This window comes from Malassezia japonica, chromosome 3 (genome assembly GCF_029542785.1).
Source record: "Malassezia japonica chromosome 3, complete sequence".
Lineage (NCBI taxonomy): Eukaryota > Fungi > Basidiomycota > Malasseziomycetes > Malasseziales > Malasseziaceae > Malassezia > Malassezia japonica.
In genome coordinates, this window is record NC_083372.1 from 655,200 (window position 1) to 676,083 (window position 20,884).

At 62.9% G+C, this 20,884-nt stretch overlaps 11 protein-coding genes and 1 non-coding gene across 12 annotated transcripts; 6 read left to right on the forward strand and 6 right to left on the reverse strand.

Moving 5' to 3' along the window:
• Window positions 1-50: 50 nt before the first annotated feature.
• MJAP1_002184 (aminoacyl-tRNA hydrolase) lies at window positions 51-443 on the reverse strand (the record flags this gene model as incomplete). The annotated part of the gene is made up of 4 exons (XM_060266128.1): window positions 51-153; window positions 176-277; window positions 303-377; window positions 400-443. 4 exons carry the CDS (start codon window positions 441-443, stop codon window positions 51-53), a joined length of 324 nt encoding a protein of 107 aa, XP_060122111.1.
• A 1,974-nt stretch (window positions 444-2,417) lies between these two features.
• Window positions 2,418-2,896, reverse strand: VMA7 (H(+)-transporting V1 sector ATPase subunit F; the record flags this gene model as incomplete). The annotated part of the gene is made up of 5 exons (XM_060266129.1): window positions 2,418-2,432; window positions 2,461-2,498; window positions 2,530-2,701; window positions 2,725-2,808; window positions 2,840-2,896. 5 exons carry the CDS (start codon window positions 2,894-2,896, stop codon window positions 2,418-2,420), a joined length of 366 nt encoding a protein of 121 aa, XP_060122112.1.
• Window positions 2,897-3,017: 121 nt separating this feature from the next.
• RPD3 (histone deacetylase) lies at window positions 3,018-4,809 on the forward strand (the record flags this gene model as incomplete). The annotated part of the gene is made up of 3 exons (XM_060266130.1): window positions 3,018-3,269; window positions 3,292-3,409; window positions 3,434-4,809. The coding sequence occupies 3 exons, from the start codon at window positions 3,018-3,020 to the stop codon at window positions 4,807-4,809; spliced, it is 1,746 nt and encodes a 581-aa protein (XP_060122113.1).
• A 19-nt stretch (window positions 4,810-4,828) lies between these two features.
• Window positions 4,829-8,304, reverse strand: MJAP1_002187 (uncharacterized protein; the record flags this gene model as incomplete). Its single annotated transcript, XM_060266131.1, has 8 exons — window positions 4,829-6,796; window positions 7,029-7,208; window positions 7,231-7,293; window positions 7,316-7,384; window positions 7,407-7,561; window positions 7,584-7,667; window positions 7,715-8,222; window positions 8,245-8,304. The coding sequence occupies 8 exons, from the start codon at window positions 8,302-8,304 to the stop codon at window positions 4,829-4,831; spliced, it is 3,087 nt and encodes a 1,028-aa protein (XP_060122114.1).
• A 37-nt stretch (window positions 8,305-8,341) lies between these two features.
• Window positions 8,342-9,452, reverse strand: MJAP1_002188 (palmitoyl-CoA hydrolase; the record flags this gene model as incomplete). Its single annotated transcript, XM_060266132.1, has 6 exons — window positions 8,342-8,383; window positions 8,406-8,489; window positions 8,512-8,635; window positions 8,658-9,193; window positions 9,220-9,324; window positions 9,348-9,452. The coding sequence occupies 6 exons, from the start codon at window positions 9,450-9,452 to the stop codon at window positions 8,342-8,344; spliced, it is 996 nt and encodes a 331-aa protein (XP_060122115.1).
• Window positions 9,453-9,586: 134 nt separating this feature from the next.
• SLY1 (Vesicle trafficking between the ER and Golgi) lies at window positions 9,587-11,717 on the forward strand (the record flags this gene model as incomplete). Its single annotated transcript, XM_060266133.1, has 2 exons — window positions 9,587-9,894; window positions 9,917-11,717. 2 exons carry the CDS (start codon window positions 9,587-9,589, stop codon window positions 11,715-11,717), a joined length of 2,109 nt encoding a protein of 702 aa, XP_060122116.1.
• Window positions 11,718-11,792: 75 nt separating this feature from the next.
• On the forward strand, window positions 11,793-14,160 carry MDJ1 (mdj1 protein precursor; the record flags this gene model as incomplete). The annotated part of the gene is given in 10 exon segments (XM_060266134.1): window positions 11,793-12,076; window positions 12,106-12,159; window positions 12,185-12,205; window positions 12,235-12,268; window positions 12,295-12,338; window positions 12,366-12,416; window positions 12,724-12,886; window positions 12,913-13,911; window positions 13,926-13,936; window positions 13,959-14,160. The coding sequence occupies 10 exon segments, from the start codon at window positions 11,793-11,795 to the stop codon at window positions 14,158-14,160; spliced, it is 1,863 nt and encodes a 620-aa protein (XP_060122117.1).
• Window positions 14,161-14,412: 252 nt separating this feature from the next.
• On the forward strand, window positions 14,413-14,494 carry MJAP1_002191. The gene has a single exon. It is a non-coding gene; the product is annotated as a tRNA-Gly (tRNA).
• Window positions 14,495-14,653: 159 nt separating this feature from the next.
• Window positions 14,654-17,236, reverse strand: NCL1 (multisite-specific tRNA:(cytosine-C(5))-methyltransferase; the record flags this gene model as incomplete). The annotated part of the gene is made up of 1 exon (XM_060266135.1): window positions 14,654-17,236. One exon carries the CDS (start codon window positions 17,234-17,236, stop codon window positions 14,654-14,656), a length of 2,583 nt encoding a protein of 860 aa, XP_060122118.1.
• Window positions 17,237-17,292: 56 nt separating this feature from the next.
• Window positions 17,293-17,481, forward strand: MJAP1_002193 (uncharacterized protein; the record flags this gene model as incomplete). Its single annotated transcript, XM_060266136.1, has 1 exon — window positions 17,293-17,481. The coding sequence occupies one exon, from the start codon at window positions 17,293-17,295 to the stop codon at window positions 17,479-17,481; it is 189 nt and encodes a 62-aa protein (XP_060122119.1).
• A 180-nt stretch (window positions 17,482-17,661) lies between these two features.
• MJAP1_002194 (uncharacterized protein) lies at window positions 17,662-19,236 on the forward strand (the record flags this gene model as incomplete). Its single annotated transcript, XM_060266137.1, has 1 exon — window positions 17,662-19,236. The coding sequence occupies one exon, from the start codon at window positions 17,662-17,664 to the stop codon at window positions 19,234-19,236; it is 1,575 nt and encodes a 524-aa protein (XP_060122120.1).
• Window positions 19,237-20,826, reverse strand: MJAP1_002195 (uncharacterized protein; the record flags this gene model as incomplete). Its single annotated transcript, XM_060266138.1, has 1 exon — window positions 19,237-20,826. One exon carries the CDS (start codon window positions 20,824-20,826, stop codon window positions 19,237-19,239), a length of 1,590 nt encoding a protein of 529 aa, XP_060122121.1.
• Window positions 20,827-20,884: the final 58 nt, after the last annotated feature.

Genomic DNA, 20,884 nt, shown 5'->3' on the forward strand with positions numbered 1-20,884 from the left:
ACATACCCGACAACCTAGTCGCCATGACGTATCTGTAGAATAGGTTGTTGTTACAGCAGTTTGAATTGCCGGGTGAGCTGGTCCATCACCGAGATCGGTGCAGGGCCGAGACCGATGACGGTGCGGCTGCCGGGGTCCACCTGGGTACGGCCGCTGGGTCAGAAGGGATACGTACGCATCCTGGATCACACGGGCGGACACGCCGAGCGCCTTGGCCGCGTCGGCCAGCGCCATGAGCTGCTGCTCGTCGGGAATCTTGACGGCAATCTTGGTTTGGCTTGGTCAGCAAGGCGACGACGTACCCAAGCTTCTGCCAAGTCTGTACATAGTGAGGCGTGATGCGCTTGGCCAGTTTGTAGGCAGCTAGCGTCGCGTGGCTGGGTCAGTCGGAGCACCTACCCGCACTGGGCTGCAATTTTGCCCTTGTCCATCTTTAGGTCCATGCGGACACCCAACACCTGGTCCGTGAGCGGGGCTGCATAGCAAACCTACCAGCTTGCACTCTTCCGTTGGGTGGGCATGCTCGTCCGAATCTTCGTCCTGCAGATCCTCATCCTCCTCATCCGACAAAGGCTCCGACTTGGGCCATAGGGATCGGCCCGCGTGATGCGCGAAATATCCCGCAGCAGTACCTGCGAGGAATATTCCGAGGGCGATGGCGGCCATGGTACTGCGCAGCGCAAAAATCCTATGCAGGGAAAATCGTATTTTTTTTGCCAAGGCACCCCAGCCAAGCGATTTTTTGCGGAGCACGGGCGGAGTAACGGGCGAAGGAAAAATGAAAATCCACATTTTTCGCTCGTTCCTGGCGCCGTGGCAGGGTTAGGGTGCCTATCGGGCTCGGCCGACATTCCCCCGGGCGGAACGCCACCGGGGACAAAGTATATAACGCCACATCGGGGATCCGTCAACCAACAACTTGTTTTTTGTATACCACAACTACTATGCAAGTCTTTGTTAAGACCCTTACCGGAAAGACAATCACCCTCGAGGTCGAGTCTTCGGACACGATTGAGAACGTCAAGGCCAAGATCCAGGACAAGGAGGGTATTCCTCCGGACCAACAGCGTCTGATCTTTGCCGGCAAGCAGCTCGAGGATGGCCGCACGCTGAGCGACTACAACATCCAGAAGGAGTCGACGCTGCACCTGGTGCTGCGCCTCCGTGGTGGTATGCAGGTGTTCGTCAAGACCCTCACCGGTAAGACGATCACCCTTGAGGTCGAGTCCTCGGACACGATTGAGAATGTCAAGGCCAAGATCCAGGACAAGGAGGGCATTCCTCCGGACCAACAGCGCCTGATCTTTGCCGGCAAACAGCTCGAGGATGGCCGTACCCTCTCTGACTACAACATCCAGAAGGAGTCGACGCTGCACCTGGTGCTCCGCCTCCGTGGTGGTATGCAGGTGTTCGTCAAGACTCTCACTGGCAAGACGATCACGCTCGAGGTCGAGTCCTCGGACACGATTGAGAATGTCAAGGCCAAGATCCAGGACAAGGAGGGCATTCCTCCGGACCAACAGCGTCTGATCTTTGCCGGCAAGCAGCTCGAGGATGGCCGTACTCTGTCGGACTACAACATCCAGAAGGAGTCGACGCTGCATCTCGTCCTCCGTCTGCGTGGTGGTATGCAGGTCTTTGTCAAGACCCTTACTGGCAAGACGATCACGCTCGAGGTCGAGTCCTCGGACACGATTGAGAACGTCAAGGCCAAGATCCAGGACAAGGAGGGCATTCCTCCGGACCAACAGCGTCTGATCTTTGCCGGCAAGCAGCTCGAGGATGGCCGTACTCTGTCGGACTACAACATCCAGAAGGAGTCGACGCTGCATCTCGTCCTCCGTCTGCGTGGTGGTATGCAGGTCTTTGTCAAGACTCTTACGGGTAAGACGATCACCCTCGAGGTCGAGTCCTCGGACACGATTGAGAACGTCAAGGCCAAGATCCAGGACAAGGAGGGCATTCCTCCGGACCAACAGCGCCTGATCTTTGCCGGCAAGCAGCTCGAGGATGGCCGTACTCTGTCGGACTACAACATCCAGAAGGAGTCGACGCTGCATCTCGTCCTCCGTCTGCGTGGTGGTATGCAGGTCTTTGTCAAGACTCTTACGGGTAAGACGATCACCCTCGAGGTCGAGTCCTCGGACACGATTGAGAACGTCAAGGCCAAGATCCAGGACAAGGAGGGCATTCCTCCGGACCAACAGCGCCTGATCTTTGCCGGCAAGCAGCTCGAGGATGGCCGCACGCTGAGCGACTACAACATCCAGAAGGAGTCGACGCTGCACCTGGTGCTGCGCCTCCGTGGTGGTATGTCTGCTTAGACTGTAAAGAGTTGTACTCTTAGCTCATTTTGATAGTCGTTATCAATACATTTACTATGTACTTAAAAGTACGCAAGCCCTCGTGCGAATGCGCTAGTCGCTGAACATCTGCTGTTAGTGCCAGGGCCCTAGCTACCTTTTGGACGCGTTTCAGGACGCCATCCTTGGACGGGTCTGGATTAGCTCGTTCAAGTGCTGGACGTACCGTACGGGTGGTCCTTGCTCGGGATCTCGAGCAGCGCAGGGAAAGCCTGCACGTACTTGTCGACCAGAGGACGGATCTTATCGGCGATGTGTTGGTTGATGAGCACAATGGCAATGTCCTCGCGCTCCTTGGTAAAGTCCAAAAACGCCTCCTCAATGTCCGACACAGAGGTCTGGGTCAGCGTGCGATACCTACGCGGTTGTCCACAATAAAGAAGTTCTTGTTGCCCTCCTTGTTCACGTCACCGATACCTGACAGGATGAAACCCGTCGTGGAGTCCTTCATAGTCAGATACAAGCCCCCCACTTACCTCGTCCGCAATCAGCGCAATGAGCGAGCGGCCAGCGGCCTGCTGCGTGCTCGACATGGTGCACCTTAATCGGCCCCGCCCACCGGGCGACGGCCGTGACCCGCGCTCGTGGCCGCCACGTGGCTTCTACCACGCGGCTTCGCCAGCGACGTCGCGCGACGGTTCGAAGTGGGGCTCGATGAACGCGACCTATCTGCCGTCGAATGCCGCCGGTGGCTCTGCCGGCACGGTGGTGCAGGGCTCAGGCGATGTGCCTTTGATGCAGCCTACTGCGAAAGGCGCCAGCAACCCGTCGCGCGTGTGCTACTTTTTTGACTCGGATATTGGCAACTACCACTATGGTCCCGGCCATCCCATGAAGCCGACGCGTATCCGCATGTGCCATTCGCTTGTGATGAACTATGGCTTGTACAAGAAAATGGAGATCTTTGTAAGTCGCCTTTCTGACCCAGCGCGCGAAACCGGCGACGAAGCGGGAAATGTCGCAGTTCCACACGGATGACTATGTCGACTTTTTGCACCGCGTGACGCCCGACAATGTCGATGCGTATGTGCGCGAGCAGGCCAAGTGTATGTTTTTTTTGGCTAACGCAGACAATGTCGGCGACGACTGCCCCGTCTTTGACGGCCTCTTTGAGTACTGCTCGATTTCGGCCGGCGGCTCGATGGAAGGCGCCGCGCGACTTTCGCGCGACAAGTGCGACATCGCGGTGAACTGGGCCGGTGGCCTGCACCACGCCAAGAAGGGTGAGGCGAGCGGATTCTGCTACATTAACGACATCGTGCTGGGCATTCTCGAGCTGTTGCGCTACCATCCTCGTGTTCTCTATATTGATATCGACGTGCACCACGGCGACGGTGTCGAGGAGGCCTTCTATACGACCGACCGTGTGATGACCTGTTCCTTCCACAAGTACGGCGAGTTCTTCCCGGGCACGGGTGAGCTGCGCGACACGGGCTACGGCAACGGCAAGAACTACGCCTGCAACTTCCCGCTGCGCGACGGCATCACGGACGAGACGTACAAGAGCGTCTTTGAGCCGGTGATTCAGCGCATCATGGAGCAGTACCAGCCCTCGGCGGTGGTGCTCCAGTGCGGCTCGGACTCGCTCTCCGGCGACAAGCTCGGCTGCTTCAACCTCTCGATGCGCGGCCACGCAAGCTGTGTTGAATTCGTCAAGAGCTTCGGCCTGCCGCTCCTCCTCCTTGGCGGCGGCGGCTACACGATGCGCAACGTGAGCCGTGCGTGGGCCTACGAAACGGGTCTCGCCGCGGGCCAGGAACTGAACCCGATCGTGCCGGTGAACGAGTACTACGAGTACTTTGGGCCAGACTACCGCCTGGACGTGCGCCCGAGCAACATGGAAAACCTCAACACGCCCGAGTACCTCAACAAGGTCAAGGAGCAAGTGTTTGAAAACCTGCGCCATCTCGCCCCAGCGCCGTCCGTGCAGGGCCACGTCGAGCCTAGGCTCGCTCACGATATGGCGCTCGACGACGAGGACGATGAGGGAGACGATCCCGATCTGCGTGCAAGCCAGATCCAGCGTCTGCGCGACAAGCGCATTCAGCGCAACACGGATCTGAGCGACTCGGAAGACGAGGGTGAGGGCGGACGGCGCAACACGCACTCGTACAAGGAGACGCAACCGGTGCAGCCCGCACAGCCCGCGCAGCCCGCGCAGCCCGCGCAGCATGCGATGGACGTCGACGTGGAGCAAAAGGCGCCGGCACCCGAGGCGCCTGTGCACGAAGCGCCCCAGGCCTCGGCGCCGGCGCCTGCACCGGTGGCCCCCGCGCCGGCCCCAGAAACGCAGGCGGCGCAGCCTCCCGCGGCTCCGCAGCCCTCGACGGCCGCTCCGGCCACGGCGCCGGCCGCCACAGAGTCTTTGCCGGCTGCTGTCCCTGCGCCGGCCCCTGCCGCCCAAGAACCTACGCATACCCCCTCGGGCGCGGATCCATCGTTGTAGATGGTAGTAATGGAGCTATTCACAGTGCAACTGCACGGAATGCGTCTTGCTTGCGCCGCGCGAGGAAGTCGGCGGCGAAGCGACGGCCGTTGAGCGTGCTGCTGTTTGCGTAGACGGCCTCGGCAATGATCTCCTCCGTCTCGGGCGAGGGCGTCAGAGGGAAGGAGAGGAGCATGTCGATAAAGTCGTCGACGTTGGCACGCAGATCGCCCAGTTGGCTGCGGCAGTACCGCAGGAACTCGGTAGAAGGAGGCAGCGGCGTCGCGGACGGCGCCATGCGTCGCGGCGCAGTGAGCCCCGCCGGCGCACCGGTCGGACGGGGAATGCTATCGTTCATCTGGCTAAGCGCATCGCGGCGCACTTGGCCCTTGGTCTTTTTGGTGACCCAGCCGTCGCCCACTTCCTCCCAGCCGTCGGACGCAGGCGCGGACACAGGGGGCGGAGCGGGCGCCACGACGGGGGCGGGCGCAGGCTTGTGGCTCTGCACCTTGGGCTGCGGCTGTTGCTGTGGCTGCGGCTTGGGCGGCACAGGCATCGCCTTGCCTTGGGGGCCGACCTTGGTCCAGGGCTCGTTGTGGCGCACCGTTTCCACGCCACGCACTGCCGAGCTGCTGTAGCCCGTCGGGCGAGGAGGCTGTGCAGCCTTGGCATGCTGCGCCATCACACTTTCCTCCTGCTGGATCTGGGACAGGGACTTGGCCGCAGGGGTCTTGTTGGGTATACTCCATGCGGCGCCGGATGCAGCGCGCGGCGTGGGGCTTGCAGGTGCAGCGGTAGTCTCCTGTGCAATGCGCGCGGCAGCCACCGCCTTTTCTTGGGCGACACGCGAGGCACGCTCGCGCTCTTCGCCCTCGAGAATCTCGCGGAGGCTCGGCGCGGTCTGTGAACGCTGTGTGCTTTGCGGCGCTGGCGACGCCCACGGCGCAGACTTGGCCTCGGGCTTGGCACGCACCGGTGCCGCCGCCTGCTCGGCAGGCGCCTCTTTCGCCACGTCCTTGGGCTCGCCCTTGGGTTCCCCTTTGGGCTGGCCCTTGGCCTCGGCTTTGGCCGCTTCCTCCTTGGCCGCACGCCGGGCCTTGGCGGTCTTGGGTGCCTCTTTTGCAGGCTTGGTATCTTGCGGGGGCTGGGTATCCTGTGCAGAGTCTGGCGCAGGCGTGCTGGCAGTCTCTTGTGTCGAGCCCCCATTCTCACGCTGCTCGCGCATGGCATTCTGCATCTCGTCAATGCCCGCCGCATTCGCATGCGGCATGGCAGCGACGATCGCCTTTTGGAGCAGCTGCGTGATCTGAGCCTCAGATGTCCCATTGCCTTGCAGCATGGTCTCGAGCTGTTTCATGACGCGCAGTGTCGTTGCCAAATCTTCCGGCGAGAGGTTCGACGGAGTGGCATCCGGAGGAGCCGTAGCAACAGGCTGCGATGCAGGCTTGGGCTGCGACGCCGGTGCCTCGGGCTCGGGCGTCGCGGCGGTACTCAGCGGCACCGAGATGCGCCCTGTCGGCAAGGTCGGTGTGTGCGGTGTGCTGCGCACGAGCGGCGGTGGAACCAGGAACGGTGTCACCGAGTCGCTGGTCTCCTGCACAACCGAGTACAGCGGACGGAACTGGGGATCTTCTTTGCGGCGCACCAGCAGATCCATATAGAGGTACTGCTGTTCGTACCACGACTGCATGGAGGTCGCTGGAAAGGGTCCTTGGACATTGCCGTTGGGGTCCAAGTACAACCACTGCTGGTTCTCGGGCGACCACGGCATGGTCGAAATCGAGTCGCTGCTGCCTAAGCGCATCGCACCCAGCATCGCCGGCAAGGGCGACGAAGGCGTAGCCGGGGCGGGCGAGGCGACCGACGACACCGGCGGCCGCTGCACCGAATCAGGTACGAGTGACTCCCAGTACGGGCGCCCATTCTTTGTGCCTTGCGGCAAAATAGATTCAGGGCGGTAGTATCCAGTGTGAGAAAACGCAGAGGGGTTCATAGCAAACGGTCCGAGCTAAGCGAGAGAGAAGTACAACACACTCCGACCGGGTCACTTTCTTCTCTCTTCGCTGACTAATTCATTTTCGGTTCCACAGCGGCCCAGTAAGCCGAGCCGTGCATGGACCGCAGCCGGAAGGTGCGGGGATTCCGGTCGCTGCGCAAAGCGTGCAGCAATGGTGCGGACCTGCGCGTAGACCCATTCGTCACTAGGACGGAGAGACGACTGTGTCAGGAGGACGACGTACCGCGCACGAGGGGTGCTGGACGTTGTGCAGCACCATGTGCCAGAAACCGTCCCAGGCCCACCCCGCATCCTGCTGGACAATATCTTGGACGAGGCGCACAAACTCGGGCTCCCAGTCGGTAGGATTGGAGGTGCGCAGCATGTCGCGCACGTCGTCGAGGGCGGAAGCGACGTCGTCGGTCTGTGTCAGAAAACCGACGCACCTCGTCCTCCATAGCGTTGTACATGCTCACGATATTCACCGAGTTGCACCAGTTGTGGTTCAGCTGCGTAAGAGGAGCGACGTACGCTCAGGCAGTCGGTCAGGTTCTCCACCTCGTGGTACCAGTTGGAAGGGACAAAGATCGTCTGGCCGGGCTGCGTGAGTCGGCGATCGTACCTCTTGCTCGACCGTATAGACGCGCACGCGCACGTCGTCCCAGCCGGGCCACCCGTCGCGCCCGTCGCGGTAGTGCCCTAGGCGCCCGGCGGCACGCCGCGCCTCCATCTCGGCGAACGACGGGGCGATTTCGGACGTGCGCTGGTCGGGGAAGCCTGCATAAGTCGCGCAACGTACGGCGTAAGAGGGGCGCATCTTCGGGTGCAAAGAGGCGCCAGCGCTTGCGTCCGGCAATGTTGGTCGACCACGAGTAGGAGGTATCTGCGTGAGGAACGAGACGTACAAACTGTGTCAGGCAAGCGACATACCATCGCGATGCAGCGGCGTGCTCGAATGTGCGGTGCCGGCATAGCAGAAGCGGAAATCGTCATTAGTGAGGTCGGTGTGGGGGTCGGACACGAGCCACGCGTCGGGGGTATACGCGTACGCATCGCTCGGCGCGGCCGGCGGCGTCACGTTGTTCATCCAGTCATCGGCAAAGACAAACGGGGTGCGGTATGGCATGCGGCGCGCAAGCGTATCGTCCGCCTGCCGTGCGCGCGCGTCGGTACGTGCCGTGCGTACCAAGTGCCAGTCCTTGATGTAGGCCGTCTGGGACGAGTGCTGGATACGCTGCACCGCGTCACGCAGCGCCATATCCTCGCGCTTCGCCGCCTCGCCCTCGCCAATGACGACCGGCACGCTGTGGTCGCCGTAGCGCTCGGAAAGGGCCTCCCAATCCACGGCACCGTCGCGGACCAGGTCCTTATACGCCGGCCAGTCCCGCACGAGCGCCGCCGGAAAAAGTACCGGGCGATTCGGCAGCAGGTACTCGTTCTGTATCAGACCTATTACATACGAGAAATACCTCGTAGCTCGGCACGCTGTCCAGGACAGGGATCGTGCGAAGCGCGGCCATGCTACGATGTGGAGGTGCCGGAAAGGGCACAAGACGACTACAGCTTGGATTCTTTGTACCGGAACACGCCCTCTTGGATCTGGGTGAGTAGGGCGACGTACCGCAGTAGCAATAAGCACGCCGTCGCTGCGGTAGATGCGGCCGAGAACAAGAGCACGTCCGTTACTTGCGGACTGGTTTTCGATCTGGGTGAGTAAGTGCACGTACCACCATCAAGAGCCAGTCGTTCATATGGAACGAGTTGTGGAACCACATGGTGTGGTCGAGGCTCGCCATCATGGTCACTCTTCCCTTGTCAATATTCGCCTGCATGTTACCCAGAAGGAATTGGCTGTGTGAGCGGGGCGACGTACTCGATGTGGAAGCCCAGCGCAGCCCGCTGGTAGTTGTCCGAGCCCTCGCACGGTCCCTTGGAACGCATCCAGTACGCGAGGGTCGTGCCGAATTGGATGACACCGGTCTTGGTATACATGGTCGGCACAGCAGGACGGAATTCCACTGGGAGCCACATCTGGTCGTTGTGGGCCTTTACCAGCAGCGGATACATGGCGTGGTCCTTGGGCAAATTCTTCAGGCCCCATTCGACACGGCTCGTGCCCGGAGGGCACATCTCGGGCAGCAGAACGTGTTTCGGGATATTGCTGTGGCCGTCCGGCACGGTGTGCATCAGCTTAAAATCGCCGGAAGCGCTGATGACCGGCGGGGGTGCGTAGTACTGCGGCTGATTCGGCTCCGGAATCTGGAAGGACATGGATGCCGTAAAAATGAAACGGTCCCCCTGCCACGCGTCCACGCGGCGCGTGAGGTACGAGCGGCCGTCACGCAACTTCGCGACGCGGAACTGGATTTTTTCGAGCTTTCCGGGGCTCAAAAACTTGCCGTGCGTTTCCTGCGTCAGCCCTAAAAGGTACGCACATTCAGCTCAAACTCTGGTGGAACCGTCTTGATCGACGCATTCATCGACTGCGCGATCAAAAGACCGCCAAAGACGGAGCGGCCGGCAACAGGGCGGTACGAAGTCTGGGTGAGCCACGTCGACCTACGTTGGACATGCTCTCAAAGAGAAGGGGCCCGATCTCCACCACTTCTGTGAGGTCCCGAAGGCGCTGGTCCCATTGCTGGGGCGCAAGGTCCTCGCTGTCGCTCATGATGGGTCTTGGCACTACGCTAATTCCGCAAGGCACCTTTTCCCCACGCGGCCGGCCGGCTCAATCACCGGCTGCTGACAAATGGATTCTCCTCCACGTGGCCGACCCGTCGCGCGGCGTTCCAGAGCGCGAGGATGGCATCGGCTGGCGCAGCAGGCGCGGCCCCAGGCGCAGTGCCATACAGTGGCGCGGGAGCGAAGGAGACGACGGGTGTGCTGCGTAATGCACAGTTCCGGTCGCTCGTCTCGCTCCTGAACTTTAACGACCCCAACTTTTCGCACATGGGGCCCAGCAAGAGCACGGGCGAGGAGGAAGGAGCGACGAGTCTCCCCAAGGCCCCGCCCGTGTGGAAGGTGCTGGTGATGGACCAGACGAGCACGGATATTCTTTCTACTTCGCTGCGTGTGCAGGACCTACGCGAGAACGGCGTGACGCTCCATCTGTACGTCCCACCGCTGACCCAGGCAATTGCATTCCGAGCGCCCGGCGCTCCCAGACGTGCCGGCCGTTTACTTTGTCTCGCCCACGAGCGAAAACATTGCGCGGGTCGCCAAGGATGTCGGCGCGCGTCTGTACGAGTCGACCTACGTAAACTTTACCTCGGCACTGCCCAAGCCGCTCCTGGACGAGTTCGCGCAGCAGGTCGCGCGCAGCGGCAACGGCGCACAGGTGCGCCAAGTATACGACCAGTTCCTCGACTTTATCGTGCTCCAGCCGAGCCTGTTCCAGCTCCTTCCCCGCTCGCGGGCGCCGGCGGTGCGCGGCGCGGCGCCGGAGCGGGTGCCGACGACCTACGAGCGCCTGCACCACCCTGGTCTGGGCCAGGAGCAGGTCGAGGCAGAGACGGACCGCATCGCCGGCGGCCTGCTCTCGATGCTTGCGACGATCGGCACCGTGCCGATCATCCGCGCACCCCGGGGCAGCGCCGCCGAGCTGGTCGCGCGCAAGCTCGAGGCCAAGCTGCGCGAGCAGACGGCCGGCTCGCGGAGTGCGACCGGCCTCTTTGCGCCCGGAAGTGCGGGTGCTGCGGCCTGGAACCATACCCGTCCGGTGCTTGTGCTGCTGGACCGCAACGTCGACCTGGTCCCGATGATTGCGCATTCCTGGACCTACCAGGCGCTGGTGCACGACGTACTGGACACCAAGCTGAACCGTGTCACGGTCCAGGACCCCGAGAAGCCGACGGCGGCCAAGCGCTCCTACGATCTGGACGCCAAAGACTACTTCTGGGCGAAGAACGCGGACCTGCCCTTCCCCCATGTTGCGGAGGACATCGACGCGGAGCTGAACAGCTACCGCACCGAGGCGAACGAGATCATGCGGTCGACCGGCATCAGCAGCATGGACGAGGTCGGGCAGCTCGACGCGTCGTCGAACGCGTCGCACCTCAAGGCGGCGGTCACCGCTCTGCCGAAGCTCACCGCACGCAAGCAGACGATCGACGCGCACATGAACATCGCGACGGCGCTTCTCCAGGGCATCAAGACGCGCGGCCTCGACGAGCTCTACCAGCTGGAAGAGGCGATCGCGCGCCAGTCGAAAGGCGCCATCATGGACGCGATCAAAAACCCCGAGATGCAGAACCCCGAGGACAAGCTGCGCCTCTTTTTGATCTACTACCTCTCTACGCCGAGCACCGCGCTGACCCCCAAGGACGTCGAGGAGTTTGAAAGCGTGCTCCGGGAGCAGGGCGCCGACCTCGCGGCGCTCGTCTACGCGAAAAAGGTGCGCGAGCTCACTCGCTTCTCGCTCGCGGCCACCGCGCCGCAGCCGATGCCGGGCAGCGGCGGCGAGCTGTTCAAGGGCTTCAGCTCGCTGGGCAGCCGCCTCACGGACCGCCTCAAGGACTCGCGCCTCGAGAATCTCGTCGCGGGCGTCAAGAACTTTTTGCCGGCGCAAAAGGACTTTACCGTGACGCGCCTTGTGGCCTCGATCATGGACCCCGCCGCAAGCAACGCGCAGGCGCTCCAGGAGACCGACGACTACTTGTACATCGACCCGCGGCAGCCACGTGGACGGGGCACGGCCATGGCGCCGGGCGGCGCCAAGGCGCGCCAGCCGTTTGCGCATGCGATCGTGTTTGTGGTCGGCGGAGGTGGCCATGTCGAGTACGCCAACCTCCAGGAATACGTCACGCGATCTGCTGCCGCGAACGGCGGCGTGGCCCCGGGCACCAGCAGCCCGAAGCAGATCACCTACGGCAGCACCGAGATTCTCACCCCGGCGGCCTTCCTCCACTCCTTGGCCGCCTTGGGCCGTATGTAGAAAGCGCGAAATAGGGCCAATTGAGCCATTTACGTCAGCAGGCCTGTGCGAGGCCGTGCGCTTCCTCTGACAACGATGGCCGGTTCTGACGAGAAGATCAACGTGCTGTTCTGCTGCCTCGGCAACATCTGCCGTAGCCCCATGGCAGAGGCGGTGTTTGCGGAGTACGTCAAGCGCAGCCATGTCCAGGACAAGTTTGGCGTGATCGACTCGTGCGGCACGGCGGACTACCACGAGGGCGAGGAGCCCGACCTGCGCACGACCAAGATCTGCAAGGAGAACAACATCCCGATCAACTCGCTTGCGCGCGGTGTCAAGCCGGCCGACTTTAATAAGTTTGACTACATCTTTGGCATGGAGTAGGTGCACGGCGTGGAGGCTTACCCAGCTCGAACAACATCAAGAACCTCAAGTCGATGCAGCCCAAGGGGTCCAAGGCACGGTACGTACTCGGTAGCTCACCCCAGGATCATGCTCTTTTCCGAATTGTACGTACTTTTAGCGAGGCTCATGGCAGCGATGACAAGCAGACGATCTACGATCCTTATTTTGTACGTTGTAATCACGCTCACACCAGCTCGGCGACGGTGCCTTTTTTACTGTATTTGACCAATGCGAGCGGTAGGTCGCGTTGCATTACTGACGCAGCTATTCGCAGGCCTTCCTCGCCGCCCTGAAGCTCGCGCCGCCGGCCCAATTGTAAGGGCCGCGAGCCGATCGGCCACGTGGGAAATCGGAGCGACCCTTGCCAATAGAAAGAATCTTCCAGAGGGTGGTCCGAGGCGAACCGGAATTTCCATCGCAAAGCCTTAAACGGTGCTGCCCTTGTGCTGTACCCCTCCTTTTTCATGCCCGGATCCCTACTCGGCCAACGTAGCACAGGGAGTGTTGGGAAGGCGTCGGCGAGCCTCAGGGCTCTTCCCCGTGCGTCTACATCCCAGCACGCGCCCACGCCAGCCAACGCACACGCACTTACCACCCTTGCGCCACCCGCGCGCACACGCAGCCGGAAGGATGCGCTCGCCGCCCAGCGTGCGTCTGCGCTGCGCAGCAGCATTCGCCTGTTCAGCGCGAGCAACGCCTGCGCAAACGTGCCCAAGGACCCTTACGGCACGCTCGGCGTCAAGAAGGACGCATCCACCAAGGATATCAAGGCTGCGTACTACCAGGTACGTCGCCACGCCCACTGACCCAGCTTGCGAAAAAGTTCCACCCGGATACCAATAAAGAGCCAGGTGCCAAGGAAAAGTTTGTCGACATCCAGGCCGCCTACGACCTCCTGAGCGACGACAAGAAGCGCACCGCTTTTGACCAATTCGGCACCACGGATGGCTCGGATCCCGGCGCGCACGGCTTCAATCCATTCGGTGGCGGCTCGCCGTTCGGCGCGGGCGGCTTCGGTGGCGCGGGCTTTGGCGGCTTCCACTCGGCAGGCAGCGCCGAGTCCATCTTTGAGTCGCTTTTTGGTGGCGCATTCGGCGGCGGCGGCGCGCGCTCGACCCGCGGCGGATTCGGCGGCGCCGACATGCGCGGCGAAGACATCGATACCGCGGTCAACATCTCGTTCGAAGAGGCGTGCAAAGGCACGACGCGCACCGTCACAGTGAACCAGGTCGAGCGCTGCGATCCCTGCACCGGCTCGGGCTTGAAGCCAGAGGCAAAGCGCACGACGTGCGAGGTGTGCCACGGAACCGGCACGCGCACGTTTGTCATCCAGGGCGGTTTCCAGATGGCCAGTACGTGCCCTGCGTGCAGTGGCACTGGCTCTAAGGTCGCTGCAGGCGACGAATGCAACTCGTGTGCCGGCGCGGGCCGCGTCAAGGCCAAGCGCTCGATGACCATCAACATCCCAGCCGGTGTTGATGACGGCTACCGCATCCGCCAGGAAGGCGCAGGCGATGCGCCGCTGATGGGCGACGGGCCGCCGGGCTCGCTGTACGTTCGCATCAATGTCGCGCCGAGCCGCACCTGGCGCCGCCAGGGCACCAACCTCTTTTACCCGGCACAAATTCCCTTCTACACTGCTGTGCTGGGTGGAAAAGTCCGCGTACCTACGCTTAACGGCGAGGTGGATGTCCGCGTTCCTCCTGGCACGCAGGTCGGCGAGGAGATGGTGCTCCGTGGCCGCGGTGTGCCTCGCCTGAACGGACGCAAGAACTATGAATCGAACGGTGACCTGATGGTCCAGTTCGATGTAACGATACCGAGGTACGTTTCACGTAATCGATACGCTAACACTAGGTCGCTTACCAAGCGGCAAAAGGAGCTGCTGCAGGCCTTTGCGGACGACGTGGAAGGCGTCTCGCGTCCTGTGACCGAGGCGCTCAAGTCCAAGACGGACAAGCAGGACAAGTCCGAGAAGAAGCCTGAACCAAGTGCTTCGGACAAGAAGAACGAGTCGGATGACAAGACCAAGGAGAGCAAAGACGATGGTGCGTCCTGAGTTGGGCCGCCCGGTGCGCTGGGCGGTCCCAGGTTGCGAAGAGCCATTGACATTGATTTCTCTAGGCTCAATCGCACGTATGTTTGGACGTGCCTGGAACTGGTTCACTGGCAAAGAGTGACCCTGTATGTAGCTATCCCATATCCCAAACGATGTTTCTATGAACGGCTGGTCAGGGTTGGGTGCACGGCGTGGAGGCCTCGTCATGCAGGGCGGTTAAATATGCAAATTACACATCCCCATTTCAACCGCGCGCCAATGGTTTAGTGGTAAAATACAGCTTTGCCATCCCAAAGATGTAGCTGTGCCGGGGGTTCGATTCCCCCTTGGCGCACTTTTTTGCTCTTCGCTCCAGCGTCTCGGCTGTGTTTGGGGCATGTCCAGGGGGTCACTGGGCCTGGTTGGGGGCAAACTCTATTTTGGATGCACACGCTGCCTGATCCACTTCCATACCATACAAATAGATATTCATTGGAGCGATACACTATGCGTATTAGGCAGTCTCGGCCTCGGCCGCCTCTTGGACGACGTCCTTCTCGATCGTGTCCTCGGTCGCCTCCTCGGTCGCCTCCTCGGTCGCCTCCTCGGTTGCCTCCTCGACCATCTTATCCTTGTTCTTGCGTCCCTGGGGGTTCGACGAGAACTGGCGCTGGCCCTCGGGGTCGGATAGGTCCGTGTCAAAGAGGCGGAACGACAGCGCACTCTTCTCCTGCTTGTCGAGCATGAGGTTCACCGACGCAATCGAGCGCCAAATAGGGTAGCACAGACGCACCGTGAGCTTGTGCCCATCGTGCTCACTGGGGTTAATATCCAAGATGTAGCTGCCCATTGGCGAGTTGCGGATCCGCTCGCCCACCGAGCCCGGCACCGACTCCAGGATGGGGTAGTACTGCTTGATAAAGAAGGCAAGGTCCGACAGCGTCGCCGGAATCACCACCTTGTCACTCACGTACGGGCGCATCGAGTGCAGCGAGTCCGACACCACACGCCAGCGGCAGGTCAACGTCGCCGAGACATTGTCACGGCGCGTCGCAGTGCCATCCGTCGACTCGGCCGCCTGGCTAGCCTGCGTTGCCTTCGAGACAGACTCTTGACGGCCAAAGACCTTGACACCGCAGTTGAGCAGGCGCAGACGGATCGGGTTCAGCGTGGGGTGCACGCCCTGACCCGGCCCACCGCCGGCGACGATCGCACGCACCGAGCTCGAAGTGAGGTAGATGCTGCGCAGCGGCACCTGCTCGGCATTGCGTACGAGCAGGTTGCCGACCGGGAAGTCGTGCAGGCCGAACCACTCGATGCACGACTGGATCTCGACATTGTGGGGATTGACGTACGCAAACGGATCCTCACGGTACGGCATGCCGCCCGCACCGATCACGACACCCTCGGGCTGCGAACGCTTGCGGTTGGCCGCCTTGCGGTCCGAGACGTGCTTGTCGGCAGGCGCCTCGGCAGCTTCGCCCTCGGGCGTGGCCTCGGCGGTCGCGGGCTCGGCGGCGACGGCGGCCTCCGCCTCGGGCTCCGCCTCGGAGCGCGCGCGCTTTGCGGCGGGCTCCGAGGCATCCTCGGCGCTGCGCTTGTTGCTCATTTCCTCCGAGTACGCGGCCTGCATCGCACGCACCATACCCGGCGCCATCGACACGGACTCCTCCGGCGTGGACTCCTTCTTGACGAGCGCCGCGACAAAGAAGCCGCCCGTGTTTTGCATGTGGGGATACACACGCACACAGTGCTCAATGTTCAGCTCCTTCTCGTCGCCATGGGGCCACAGGCTCGGCGCCACACGCGCCGCCAGCTCGGGATCGAGCGTCTGGAGCGCCTCGTGCGACTCGACCCAGGGGATAGGCGGCAGCTTTGTCTCGTCCTCGGCGTCGTCCTTGGCCTCGTCGCCCTCGGCCTTGGCGTTCCGAGCCTCGTCCTCGGCGTCCTTGCCAAAGAGGTGCGCGCCGCGGCCCGGCGCGACCTTCCACGAGGTCATACCCGGGCGGCGCTTGAGCGCCGGGAGCATGTCCGAGCAGTCCACGAGCTCGACTTCGCCCTTGAAGTGGCGCAGCGCTGCGGCGACCACCGCCTCGTTCTCGATAGGGTTCAGCGAGCAGGTCGAGTACACCAGGCGGCCGCCCGCGCGGAGGAGCGTGAGGCCGCGAATCAAAATACGCGTCTGGAGCGAGTGCAGGCCGACGCCGTTTCCGGTTGTCCAGTCCTTCCAGATCGCGAGGTTCTTGCGGAGCGTGCCGTCGCCCGAGCACGGGACGTCGGCGAGAATCCTATCGTACTTGAGCTCGCGCTGGATGACATTGTCGGTCGCGCCCTCGCCCTTCCACGAGACCTGGACGTTTGGCAAGTTGCTTGCGTCCAGGTTCGTCACGCACAGGTTCGGCGACGGCAGGCGCTGCGCCTGGTGCACGAGCATATGTGCGCGCTTCGTGTCCGAGTCGTTTGCGACCACCGCGCCGAGCGGCATCGGGTTGAACGCGTCGGGCTGCGACGTCACCGGCGAGTGGATCGCCTCGATGAGCTGCGCGGTCTTGGAGCCCGGCGCGGCGCACATGTCGAGCACGAGGTGCTCTGGGCGCACGTCCAAGAACAACGGGGGAAGCATCGACACGGCCTCTTGGCGCGAGATCGAGCCGACGTCCGTCTCGTGCACGAGGAACTGCTGGAAGCGCTTGAATTCCGGCGACTTGCGCAGGACGTTCTTGCGCACGTCGAGGTGCCAGCCGAGGCCTTCGGGGTACCATTCGAGCTGGCGGGGCGGCGCGATTTTTTCGCCCTCAAACTCGACGTTGCTCAGGAACGGCAGGTAAATGTTCTGCATCGCATCCAAGAGCTGGCGCGAGGTCGGCTTGCCGGACGTGATGCGGAACGTGGTAGGGAGCGGCGCGCGCATCGTCTCCAAAAAGGTGTCCCATTCTTCGCGCGGAAGAATCTCTTGGCCCAGGTAGTACGACTCAAACTTGGGGTTCGTCTGGTCGATAGCGGTGTATGCGCCATGGCGCTCGCCGTCGCCACGGTTCTGGCGTCCGCCGCGGCCGCGGCCGCGGCCACGGAACTTGCCCCTACCTCCTCGGCCCATGCTGGTGAGATGCGAACCAAAATTTTCTCCACGTGACTCTCCTCCTGGTCGCGACCATGATCCGTCGGCCGCCGACCGCGCTCTCGCTCACGAAGCAGGACGTTGAGGAGATGCGCAAGACGATGAACGAGCAAGCGACAAAGCACAGCGATGGCGAGGAGCGTGGCCGCGAGACCCGCGCGCCGCCGCAGCCCACACACGCGTCCACTCCCCATACCCGCCACGCTTCGGCCAGCCGCGACTAGCGCGCAATGTACTCTAGGAGCATGCTGCCTGTGCTCACTGTAGCTCCGTCTGCCGCTGCCATGCGCATGCAGCGCGGCGGCCGGGGCATGGTAACATGCCGCCAACATACCCAATACCCTAGTAGGCCCCTCTCGATAGTCACGCACGCGCCACGCGACGCCGTAGCCGCTCCCTCCTCGATGGATTCCGCGGAGACGCACCGGCTGCGGCCGTATCACCAGCCGCGCGATGAGCTGTCCTTTGTCGCGACTGCACCTATGCTGAATGCGACGCGCGCGCCGGGCAGCGAGGCGGCATCGGCGTCCGTGCGTGGCGTCGACAGTGCGCCGTCGATGGCGCTGCCCCATGCGGCGAAGAACCGCTACCTCTCGAGTGACCCTGATATGGCGTCGTTTGGCGGTTCCGAGCGCCTGTCCGCCGGTGTTGTGGTCAAAGGCCTCGCTGTGAGTGCCGCGCTGCAGTTTACGAGCACCTGCCTCGCGATGCCGTTCGAGGTCGGGAAACTGCTTCTCCAGGTGCAATGGGTGCCGAAGGAGCAGGTCTGGGAGAAGATGCACGCCTCAGGCAAAGGCGCCGCCCCCCGCCCCCCCCCAATTGAGATGGAAGAGGACCCCTGGTCGGACGAGCGGGGATGGGACGAGGCGGATGCTGAGGCGGACGACGACGCGGATCCGGATACCTACTTCCGCGACATGTCTGCCCCCGCGTCGGACAAGAAGCAGACGAGCTCGCGTCGGACTGACGACCAGGGCTACGTGATGCGCAGCGGCGTCGACGATGGCGACGCCCGCCCTGAATACGTCATGCCGCTCGTCGTGAAAGGCGGCGTGTGGGAGATGATCAAGACGCTTGCGCGCAGCAGGGAGGGCTGGATGGCGCTGTGGAAAGGCACGCTCACCACCTTTTTGCTCGACGTGTCGACCAACACGATCCAGCCACTGATCTCGGGCTTCTTTTCGCTGTTTGCGCCGACGGCGATGAACCCGATGCCGATCGCCTTCTCGCCCAAGCCTGTGACGACGCTGACGATGCTCATGGTCTCGCACCTGGTGACCGGTGTGCTGCTCTCGCCGCTCGACCTGGTGCGCACGCGCCTCGTCGCGCAGTCGACGCTCCCGATGCACCGCAAGTACCCCGGCCCTCTGACCGCCTTGCGCACGATCCTCCGCGAAGAGGGGGGATGGCGCACGACCTACTTCCACCCCACGCTGCTCGTTCCCACTGTGCTGGACTATCTGCTGCGCCCCCTGTTGACGCTCGGCTCGCCCCTGCTTATTGAGAACGTGCTGCACCTCGACCCCAGCTCTGTGCCGGTGTCGTACGCGCTCGCCGAGCTCGTCCTGTCGACGCTCTCGCTGTGCATCACGCTCCCGGTCGAGACGGTGCGCCGCCGCCTGCAGCTGCAGTACCACGAGCCACTGCGCCCCGCGCGTGTCGGCGGCCTGCCCCCGGTGCGCCACGCGAACACCGCGCGCTGCGGCCTGCGGACGTGCGTCGAGACGCGCCCTGCGCCGTATTCCGGCGTGTTTGACGCGGTGTACCGCATCATTACCGAAGAGACGTCGATCGTGTCGTACGTGCGGCACCGCAGCGACGTGCCCAAGACGTTGGTCGAGCGCGTCTACAGCTCGCTCGGCGGCCTGCGCAACCTCTTCCGCGGTTTCGGTATGGGCTTTACGGCGAACCTCTTGGTCTTTGTGCTGACACTCGTCACCGGCGAGCGCCAGTCGGGGACGGGATGGACCGAGATGTAGCTACCAATAGCACAGCGCCAGATACAGCACCAGCGCAATGCCCGCTCCCAGCAGCGCGGCTATGACGAGCACAAGGACCAGCGCACGCGCACGCTCCGGCAGCGACACGGCTGCCTGTTTGCCGAGCGCATCGACGTCCTTTTCCAGTGCAGCGCCCATCGCACGCACGGAGAAAACGTCGGCCACGCGGCGCTTGGCGTTGGACGCGATGCGGTTCACCGTCGGCGTGTCCCAGCCGAGGATCGTCGAGCAGCACTCGGCCCACTCGCCGGGGTCAGGGCGGCGCAGGAAACCGGTGGCGTCTTGCGCGCGCGGCTCGCCGTCCGCGTCGAGGTCCGCGTCGACGACGGTTTCGAGCGGCCCGCCGGTATTCGTCGCAATGACCGGCACGCCGCATGCCATCGCCTCGAGCGGCACGATGCCAAAATGCTCGTTCGTCGGCGTGTACAGCAGCCCGTACACGGTGGGGCTCAGGAGAAGCGCGTGCAGAAGCGGCCCTGGGAACGACGGGAAAAAGACGACGGCCGCATTCAGCACCGCGCTCACCGACGGCGGCGACATCGGCGGCTCGTACTGCGGCTGGTTGCACCAAACGGTGACGTGCGGCAGGCCGAGGCGCGTCGCCTGCGCCTGGAGCGCGCCGAGCGTCGTGATGTTGTCCTGCACGCGGCGGTCGTAGCCTCCCGCACAGATCAGGCGCAGCTGCTTGTCGCCCGAGACGCGGCGCAGGCGCGCAAACGCCTCGACCGCCAGCGCGACGTTCTTCTTAGCCTCGAAGCGGTTGATCGACACAAAGGTCGGCCGATCGCGCACGCCCAGCACCTTGCTCACCACCGTGTGGTTCTGTGTTTTGAGGCTGCCGGTATCCTTGGCCTCGTACTCGACCACGGCACGCGAGACGTGCATCGCATCGTACGCGTTGTCGTCTACACCCGGATACACGACGTGAGGCACGCGGCCCAGTCGCGGAAAGGTACGCTGAAAGTGCTTCGAGGTAAACTGCGAGTTGGCGACAATTATGTCGGCAAACGCGGTCGTCACCTCCTCGAGCAGGTCGAGCGGCAGACGGTACATGCTGCGGACGAGCGCAGCGAGCCCTTGCGTTCCCCGCTGCTGGGCGAGCGACGCGCTGATCTCCTTATCCGGAAAGTGGCAGTAGTACAGTACGCGGCGCGCACAGAGCAGCTTTAAAAATGGAATAGCGAGTGGCAGCTGATCAATGATAAAGACATCCGGGAGATCCGACGGGTGGACGCTGCTGAGCGCCGCGTACAGCGCCGGGGCGTTCTTCGCGAGCGCCGCGCCGTGCGCCGCACAAAACACCTGGAACACGAGCGAGAGTTGCTGCAGCATGGCCATCGGTAGGTGGAACTTGTGAAAGATGGAACGGGGGACGCACGTCTGGGCGTGCACCACCTGGAGTGTGCCGTCGTACGTCGGCTCAAATGCGTGCTTGGCATCGTAGTGAGACGTGATAACAGAAACCTTGTGCCCGGACTCCTGAAGACTCACGGCAGCATCCACCACGAGCCGCTCCGCGCCGCCGATACCCAGATCGGGGTGCACAAAGGCCACACTCGGCTTCGGCATGGCGGTCCAGCAGCAACCGTGCGCACGAGCACGTGACCTACGCGTGCCCGACGCGTCT